The 10,000-nt window shown below is 41.9% G+C and overlaps 1 protein-coding gene across 1 annotated transcript in view; it reads left to right on the plus strand.

The window, feature by feature from the left end:
* The window catches only part of LOC138006871 (BTB/POZ domain-containing protein 16-like), a 45,442-nt gene that overhangs the window by 4,667 nt on the left and 30,775 nt on the right, over positions 1 to 10,000 (plus strand). Inside the window, exons 4-6 of the mRNA XM_068853481.1 lie at positions 227 to 416; positions 2,626 to 2,771; positions 9,450 to 9,611. Coding sequence (XP_068709582.1) covers positions 227 to 416; positions 2,626 to 2,771; positions 9,450 to 9,611 — 498 coding nt within the window. The remainder of the gene's footprint in view (positions 1 to 226; positions 417 to 2,625; positions 2,772 to 9,449; positions 9,612 to 10,000) is intronic.

Raw genomic sequence — 10,000 nt, forward strand, 5'->3', positions numbered from 1 at the left:
AACCCAATATGCTCAGAATGTTGTTATGTGGGCAACAGAGTCTCAGAATTAAAAACTGGGTAATTGGATGCCATACAAATTAAATAATAATATGTAGTTTGTCAGCAATTTAATGGCAAGTGTAGTTTTGACAGCAAGCTTTGATGCATGAATTCTTTTTCTTGTTTGGTTAATTCTTTTATTGTTAATTGTGACATTTACATGTAGTGTCGTTATCTATTTGCAGCTGACTGTCCTAGGGCAACATGTAACCATGCTGATGATACTCGAGAAAAACCTTACAAAATTCCCATTCATTCACTGATCTCTCCAAGACTCTTGAAATCCCAACCTTACCCTGGAAATACAACTGAGACTAGGGAAATAGATCATCGACTAGTTCAGTCCCAGCCTGCGCCACATTCTGGATCACCCAGGTTTGTTTGCATTAATTTGACAGTCGGTTTGAACAACTTTTTTTAGAGGGAACCGGTAATTTAGTTTCTCTGATTATGAAAGCACTGGCTGTGTTGCAGTTGTGTTTCCTGTTTGGTAGTTGTCACACTCACATTACAGTTGCCTGAGGAAGAAAATTATTAAATGCAGTTGTGAGCAATCCAGTTAAATTTTTGAAGTGGGGGGTTATGTAGACCATTGGACGGGTCACCCAGACGTCGTGCCAGCAGCAGCCCTTTGGCTCACACATTCACACTTTGAATTATTTTGTAATGTCCTGTCTCGTTTTGAGGACACAGGCGGCCGCTGAAACTGACGTCACTTTCGATTTTGTGCAGCCCAATAGTACAATAGGAAAATTGAACGTTGCAAAAATCTCCCAAAATGTATTTCGCTGATGGTAACCTTTTACATTCGCGGGACGAAATTTATGTTGTTTTCATGTCGCAAATAATTTTGTTGCTGATGGCAATTATTTTACTCTCTATTGACACTTCCCTAAGCTCTTCTTAAAAACTGGGTATCAATATTTATTTACCTTTGCATCAATATTTGTTTTGCATAAAGCAGCCTAGCGAAATCTGTACCTTGCTTTGTTCGCATTTTTGGGCGTTAAAATGGAATTTTTGGTCTGACAGCAAGTCGTATATTTTTGAGGTCTCCCATCCAGATACTTACCCTGCCGGAGAGGGATTAACTTCAGTAAACTTTTGTCCTGCATCTTTTGTTTTGTTCATTAAAATGAGGGCATGCAAGCATGAATATGCCTGCATGCACTCTTTTTAATTAACAAAACAAAGGACCAAGCCTCTTGAGTATTATCACATGATCTGTATTGGGAAAACAAAATGTACAAGCCGAAAAGGTCTATTAAATTTAGTTTTTTTATGATGATGTTAGCTATGCATATCATTTGTCCTCTAATAGATTGTACAGAACCAATCAAAATGCGTGCATTATTGAGCTTATATGTAAATGAAGAGGCTGTCAACAGAATGAGTTTTATATTCTTACAGCCTGGCCTGGATCACTGGTCAATATTATCATTTAGTATATACTAAAACGGTGGATATTGAAAGTGCGCACTGATTGGCTACTCAAACTCCGGATATCCTTTGCTAGTCACCTGCAAGCAATTAGCGCGGAAGTTGCGCTCAAAAATGTTGTAATCTTTGCAGGAATGAATGAGCCACCTCCACTTCGGTGAATAGTTGCTAAATATCAGTTGTTTTAAGAGTTACAGACTGAGTTACACTGATTGATTCCTGAAGTCCTAAATTAATTATCATTCAGATAATTATGTGGTTTTTTTACTGTGATAAATGAAAATCCTGAACAAGATTTATAATGGCAATAGGACTGAGTGGAGTCCAATTTTGTCCATAATCATAGGTAAAGTCTGCTACGAGCCTAGAAGGCCCAACAGGTCGGCGCTTATGTCTGGTTACTGTAGCATAAAGCGACTAGGAGTATTTCTACTCCCCCCTGGATGGGGTGCCAGTCCATTGCAGGGTTACCCGCCAACATTAACTTCGCCGGTACCCATTTATACACCTGGGTGGAGAGAGGCACCGTGAGAGTAAAGTATCTTGCCCAAGAACACAACACAATGTCCCCGCCAGGACCGGAACCCGGACTACTCGATCGGGAGTTGAGTGCACTAATCATGAGGCCACCGTGCCTCCGACCTATAATCATAGGAGTGATTAACAAAATCGGACGACTGCATAGTGGGAGTCGGATGTGTTTAATCACGAGTATGATTACAAACCAAATTAGACGACACAAAGTCCCGTTACCAATTTCTGAGAAAACAAAATGAATGCATTCCTTTTTCACTGTCTAATGTTACAAATTTGTCCATTTTGGAAAATCTCCAGTTTGGTAGGGTAAGTGGTTGCTGCTATGGTTATTGTGATAAATTCTGTGATTGGTGGATTAAGCTGAGTGCACTTAATATGATTGGCTGATGTACATGTAACTGTCCGATTTCAGGGATCCGATTACAGCCAACTGTCCGATTTCACTGACCGATTTCAACCGTACACAATAATTAGTGAAAAATAAAGTAGTTAATGCACCAATCAAATTTGAGAAAATTGTAATGGTTATGAATTGGGCATGATAATTGGAATGAAGTTTTTGAAATAAGAGTATCTGAGTGTTTTTTAATGATCTCTCAAACTGCAGGAGTGTAGGAAACAGTGAATTGTCCTTGTTTCACCTCAAACAAATTGATTATCAGAGAAATGTGATTCCACCTGCCATGAGGTCCCCTACTCCGATGGAACTCTTCTTGTACAGATCACAGACTATTGGAGCTCACAAGGTTCCAGGTTGGTTTTGCGCCCTTAAGCCCTAATTTCTACCCCTAGCTACCGGTAAATTGGAACAGGGTAGCTACATGTAACTTTGGCCATAAAAATAATTTCGTAAAAAAGGTTGCTGTTATTCATCGTGGTGAAGTACAATAATAATAAAGTATTCTCGTTTGTCCCACGATGTGGTCACTTGTTATGTAGATCGCGACGTATCGACTGCATACTGCTAGTCTTCATCAGTTGGATGTCTCGATCATGTTCTTTGATTCTATCTTGCATAAGTCTTCCAGTCTCGCCGATGTAGACTTTACCACATTCATAGGGAATCCTATAAACCACGCCGTCTTGTTAAGTCGGCTCCACAGCGTCTTTCGGTCGTACTAGATATGATCTTAATGTAGTCTCCGACTTGAAAACAGCGCGTATGCCTTGTTGCTATAGTCGAAGCGGCAGCGGCGAAGTTGTTCGGATAGGCCTTTGACCTAGACTAAATCCGCAGTAGACTTGTACTCGATCGTGTTCTCAGCACTTCTACTCGGTTTCCTGGTCTTGGTGATTTTCTGCAAGAAAGAAAGAGGGTAACCATTAGAGACAAGGGAGCAACTTCAGAATACCCGGCCACGATTGCGTGACATTGAACGCTTGCTCCTGCAGTCCCGAAGTCGATGAAAGTTTGAGCTGGTAATCTATGGCTCCCGCAGTCCCGCACTCCCTCTGTGGGAAAAGAATGAATATGAAATGGGGATAAAACTACTGCTCCCGCACTCCCGCACTCCCGCAGTGGAAAAAGAATGAGTATGAAATGGGGATAAAACTACTGCTCCCGCACTCCCGCAAACCCCCAGGGTAAAAAGGGGGAGTATGAAAATGGGCTCAAAATACTGCTCCCGCACTCCCGCACTCCCGCAGTGGAAAAAGGATGAATATGAAATGGGGATAAAACTACTGCTCCCGCACTCCCGCACTCCCGCAGTGGAAAAAGGATGAATATGAAATGGGGATAAAACTACTGCTCCCGCACTCCCGCACTCCCGCACTCCCGCAGTGGAAAAAGGATGAATATGAAATGGGGGTAAAACTACTGCTCCCGCAGTCCCGCACTCCCGCAGCGGCTCGCCGGTTTGGCAGTGGTTTTAGTGCCTTTAAAGCGAAGTAGATATATAAGAGTGGCTCGGCGGCTCGACAGTGGTTTTAGTGCCTTAAGAACGTGATAAATATATAAGACCTAATCACTGAAACAAGCGCTTAGGCTTAATCAGTAAACGAGTGCTATATTCTTCAGACGATCTCATAAAAAGTGTAGTTGACCAAACCGTAAATTGAAAGCTAAAACTGGTTTTCCAGAGTGCTTCGACCTAATCACTAAAACAAGCGCTTAGGCTTAATCAGTAAACGAGCTAGTGCTATATTCTTCAGACGGTCTCATAAAAAGTGTAGTTAAGCTAACCGCAAATTGACAGCTAAAATTTTTGAAAGAGTGCTTCGACCTTATCACTGAAACAAGCGCTTAGACTTAATCAGTAAACGAGTGCTATATACTTCAGCCGATCTCATAAAGAGTGTGGTTAACCAAATCGCAACTTGAAAGGTACAATGTTAAAAGAGTACTTTGGCCTAATCACTGAAACAAGCGCTTAGGCTTAATCAGCAAACGAGTGCTATAATGTTCAGACGATCTCATAAAAAGTGTAGTTAACCAAACTGCAAATTGAAAGCTAATATTTTAAACGAGTGCTTCGACTTAATCACTGAAACAAGCGCTTAATCAGTAAACGAGTGCTATATTCTTCAGACGATCTCATAAAAAGTCTACTTAGGAGCATGCATTTAATGTCAGACGATCTCATAAAAAGTGTAGTTAACCAAACCGTAAATTGAAAGCTAAAACTGATTTTACATCCTTTTTCCACTGCGGGAGTGCGGGAGTGCGGGAGCAGTAGTTTTATCCCCATTTCATATTCATACTTTTTCCACTGCGGGAGTGCGGGAGCAGTCGTTTTATCCCCATTTCATATTCATCCTTTTTCCACTGCGGGAGTGCGGGAGTGCGGAAGCAGTAGTTTTATCCCCATTTCATATTCATCCTTTTTCCACTGCGGGAGTGCGGGAGCGCAGTAGCAGTAGTTTTATCCCCATTTCATATTCATCCTTTTTCCACTGCGGGAGTGCGGGAGTGCAGGAGCAGTAGTTTTATCCCCATTTCATATTCATCCTTTTTCCACTGCTGGAGTGCGGGAGCATGCATTTAATGTCACGCAATCGTGGCCGGGTATTCTGAAGTTTAGCCGAGACAAGAACAGAAGACAAGTGTTTCTTTTCCTTGGAGATAACAGAGAGTTTTGTCACGAGACGTTTGTCGCGCTCGTAGAGGCACTTGACAATACAGCGTTTTACTGATTGCGGGTGGTGGGAATCATACGCTAAGCACTGATCAGTGTGCGTAAGCTTCCTGTACACGCTGGTGGTGAGACGGCCGTCCGGTTCTCTTGAAATTGCGGTGTCAAGGAAAGCGAGTTTGTAGTCGTTCTCTGTTTCCATGGTGAAGCGATCGAAATGCAACAATCACAGCTGCTGAAAACCAACCAATCACATCGAAGCATCCTGCTTAAAAGATGACGCGTAACCAGTCAACCACATCGCCTGATGAAGACTAGCAGTATGCAGTCGAAACGTCGCGATCTACATCACAAGGAAACACATCGTGAGACAAACGAGAATACTTTATTATTAAAAATAATTTCATTGGAAACTTGGTCAATCCCTTCCTTGGCGATGGGGCTTATCTTTTTGAAATCAACATTTTCAGGGCAGGTACAAAAGTTGAACCAGATCAACTCTGATTGCTTACCTCGGTTCGACCGAAAAAAGGCCTCGTAAACCAAAACCAAGATTAGGGCTATGGTTAGTAATTTTTTTGAGGCCTTATCATTATTTTTTTTTTACATTGATATGAGGTGAGCAATCTGAGTTGATCCGGCCTGACTTTTGTACCTGCCTGTATTTTCATGTCAGACTGGTGTCCACTCTGTCTATGCCACAATGTATTGGCCTCATTGGACCAATAATAATAGTGCTTTTGGTTAATTTAGTGGCAGAAGACCTAAAAATAGCACTAACCTCGACACTTAACTTATGTTGGAAATACTCAGAGCAAGTTATATGCTTCAGCTTGACTGGACACTTTGTGTTGGATCGGTCAAAATTGGGCGTGCATCTAATTAACCATATCCTGCGAAATCGCGCGGAATATCGCCTGATACTCAGCTGACGAGGCCGTAGGCCAAGCCGGCTAAAATCAGGAGATATTCCGCAAGATTGAGCATGATAATGGTTTTATTATTCAACACATTGATGACAAAGCACAATTTTCTATGTTTATTGGAAAAAAATCCGGAAAAACTACCATTTTTCTCCGCGACACACAAAATTACGTATATTGAAGGATATCTGTTGCGTACGCACGACGAATATTGCGCGCGCTATGACCATATGTGGACATTGTCATAATAGGGCCATTTATACGGGAAAAAAAAAGACGCGTCTTAAATAAGGCGCGAACTGCTCGTATAAATGGTACAAAACAAGCCTTCGCGTCTTATTTTAGACGCGACTTACGTAAGACGCGTCTTATCTTGGAACAGAATTTTCGGCTGTTCTTATTTTGTCGGCGACTTAAATAAGATGTGACCTTCCTCGTATAAATTTTAAATGGTTTCACGTCCTAAGTAAGACGTGATCTATAAGTGCGTATGCTGTCACTTGCGTGACAACAACAACATCGTCATTTTGTCGACTAGTCACCCAGGCTAACAAAATGGCTTCCCAGTCGGGCTCAGAAACACCAACAAAACAGAGAAACACTTGGACTGTGGTGGAGAAGAAAGAGTTCCTCATCCTTTTCCCGGAACTGGCAGTCGCAAAGCAACTTGAGAACTGCGTGACAAGTTATTTTTTGTTTTAATTCAATTGAATTAAAAGGGTTTTCAATTGACAACTTTGCGGATGAAAAGTAAAAAGGTGGTAACTGTGAATTAACAGTTATTCTTCGAGGGCGTGCTAGATTTCTAATGATAAATAACCAAATAAGATGCGAATCATTTATACGAGATGTTCGCGTCTTATGTAGGACGCGAACGTACAAATGGTACAGTTCGCGTCCAATTTAAGACGCGTCTTATTTTCTCCTGTATAAATGGCCCTAATGTGTTGAATAATAATGAGAATTATACTAGGGACACGAAGTGGCCGGAAGTTATAATTCAAATTATATGAAAACGTGAAGTAAGAAATATATGAGACAAGTGCTTGGTTTGAAGCACCAACCGGGAAATTCCTACCATTTGCAATTGTTGTCTCATATACTTCGAACGGAATCTGTGAAATATGATTATTACCGGTACATGCATTTCTGGAATAAATACGTTCACAAGCACACCTTTTTGCGTTGGCTACACCTGTTTCATCCCAAAGCAAATTGATCAGCTGTTAATTCGTTTTTGCCATGGCTTTGATTATTAAACTATTGTTATCTTCACCACTTGCATGCGGGAATGGCGTAGTGGTGAGAGCACTCGCCTCCCACCAATAGGCTCGGGTTCTATTCCCAGACATGGCGTCCTATGTGGGTTGAATTTGTTGGATCTCTACTGTCCAGCAAAAAGTTTTTCTCCGCGGGTACTCCGGTTTTCCTCTCTCTTCAAAAAACAACGTTTGATTTGATTTGCGTTAACTTGTTGATTTCAATTTAAGGGGCGACGGATGGTGAAATCCCTTGTTTGCGAATCCGAGACTTAGACCAAAACATGCAAGACTTCACACTGAAATAAATGCAATATAAACGAGACTTCGAGATTCTTCTCAAAGGCTGTCGAGATTTCGAGATCGGATGAAAAGTTTGGGAGGGCCAAGATTTTGGAGTACCATTCGCCACCCCTAGTTTACAGTATCCCCATTTAGTGCTTCAGCGCCAGAAGACTTGGCACTGAAATAAAGTTCTCATTTCACCAAAAAATAATAAATGAATAAAATAAAAATAAGAAGTGCCTGCTGCAATCACCTGGTGATGCTCTCAGCATTATGTAAGCATAATGAAACTCCCTACCCAGAGGATGCCCCTTACAGATTTTACATCAGCTAACACAGCAATAATGACAATGACAGTCACAGTAATAGCGATAATAGAGCGTTTTTTCAATTGAGTGTCGAAAGTAGAAGTGAAAAGTAGAAGTGAAACCGAAACCAATCGTGGCTCGCGCGTGCACATTTTCCCGCGCTTTGTGTCGGCTACGAGTAATTACTTTGAGTTTTGATTGGTTTACTGGATTGTCTCCGTCCTTTTTGATTGGCCAAAGTAATTACCGGTACTTTGGTTTTGGTGTGCGACACTCGATTGAAATTCGCTCTAACAGTAACCAGCCAAACGAAAAAAGATTGACCATATTTTCTTCAGTATGGGACTCTGCCACAGGCTGCTTCGAGGCCTGGAGCTCCGCTATATCTTGGCTGGGTATGTGGGCGACGTCCTATTAGTAGCTCGCTAGGCCAGAAACCATTGTGAAGGGTGCTAGTTTTATAGGTCAGAAGCGTTCTGCAGATGTCGTCATTCTTCTTGAGCATGGACCGTGACGTTTGCCGTACAAATTGCCCTTTCAACTTTACCATTTTCTGGAGGATACCTCGGTGAACATATAATACGTGAAGTGGTACGTTACTGTAAACTGTCGAAAGGACTCCGAACTGTACTGGAGCGCATTACCTAGGCCATTATCTACTTGGTTGTCCCTCGATCTCGATGATGACGTGGTTTGCAGCTATCTTGAGTTGCGATGAATCCGGGAATGACTCTGCAGGCCGAGTCTGGATCTGCTGCTTCTTCCACCGCATGGACTTTCCTTTTCTTTTTTTTGTTTTCTGGCTTCATCTTGACGGCTTAAGGTAGCGCTCTTCGGCGTGAGTGAGGTCTGATTTGGCTTGCAGGCGATCTGACAATGTATCGTTGAAAACTCCGACGATAATTCTGTGTGTCATAAGTTTATCCTTTAGAGTGCGGTATTCGCAGTTGATTTAAATCCTGGATAAAGGTGTCCATGGATTCGCCGGGAGTTTGTTTTCGTAGGTTGAAGAGTGCTCGCTCGACGATGACATTGCACCTGGCTGTGAAGTAGCCATGCATTGAGTGCTGTTTTGACTTCTTCGTAATAAGCAGTCTATCTGGAATGGAATATAGAAATGTACCTACTTGTTCCAGAGGTGACTTCTTTTGAACGATATCGTTCAAAAACGTCGAAGCCACTTTGGAAAGTTGAGCGGAAGCGGGAGAGGATTTACAGTGATAGGCGGAATTTCAGCTGCTGGAGTTTCCTCCCGTTGATGAGCCATTTCTTTCGAAGCGTTTTATGCTATCCCACGGCTGCCACCATGTAGTGTTAGACGAAGGAAAAGGGATGTTTAGATTAAGCAAGAACACTAGATTTTATTCGATGTGGCCGTCGGCCCGCAGGTGATGCCCAGTATGCGATGGAAACCGTATAATCTACACTGAGTTGTGCACACCCAATACTGAGTTGGGTAATCCACATTACAACACTTTGGTGAAAAATAATTGATTACTCTCAACTCTACGATAGTCCTTTACCCCTTATACTTAAGCAAAATTATACAAATAATCTCTTATTTTTAATATAACACCTTTAGATGTGGTAGTTCACGCCCTGGAAACTTCGTGGCAGCTTCACACGCCCTATCTTCAAAAATCCTTGCTACTGAGTTCGTTGCTGAGGAAAGCAGAGATGACCGGCATGAGAAATATTGTAGAGGAGGATGAAGAAGATGGAGCCCTCAGGACTTGGGCAACAGGTACAGACAGTGGTAATATTTTGGATTACAAAAAGAGTGCCAGGTTAACCTTACGTTTTTATTTGGTACGAAAATCCCACATTATCAGGGATTTCACTTTTTTCTGACCATCCGATAATTTGCTGAAAAATGACAACTAGAGACATATCTTATCATTTGGAAATTGTTCGCATAAGTATGGGGAAGGCGAGCATGTTTAAATCATTTTCCTTACATCTCAGATCTTTTCGATGGTTGATGATTATTCTTCCCTTGCTAGCAGAGGTTTATTTTCTTTTGCGTTCGCCGGGCTGACGATTACGGAAAAAGAGACCCCTACAATGGGTCGAAACTCATTGTAATTTGTGATCATAATCCTGATTCAGGTATCACCCAACTAGTGGACTAAT

This window comes from Montipora foliosa, chromosome 6 (genome assembly GCF_036669935.1).
Source record: "Montipora foliosa isolate CH-2021 chromosome 6, ASM3666993v2, whole genome shotgun sequence".
Lineage (NCBI taxonomy): Eukaryota > Metazoa > Cnidaria > Anthozoa > Scleractinia > Acroporidae > Montipora > Montipora foliosa.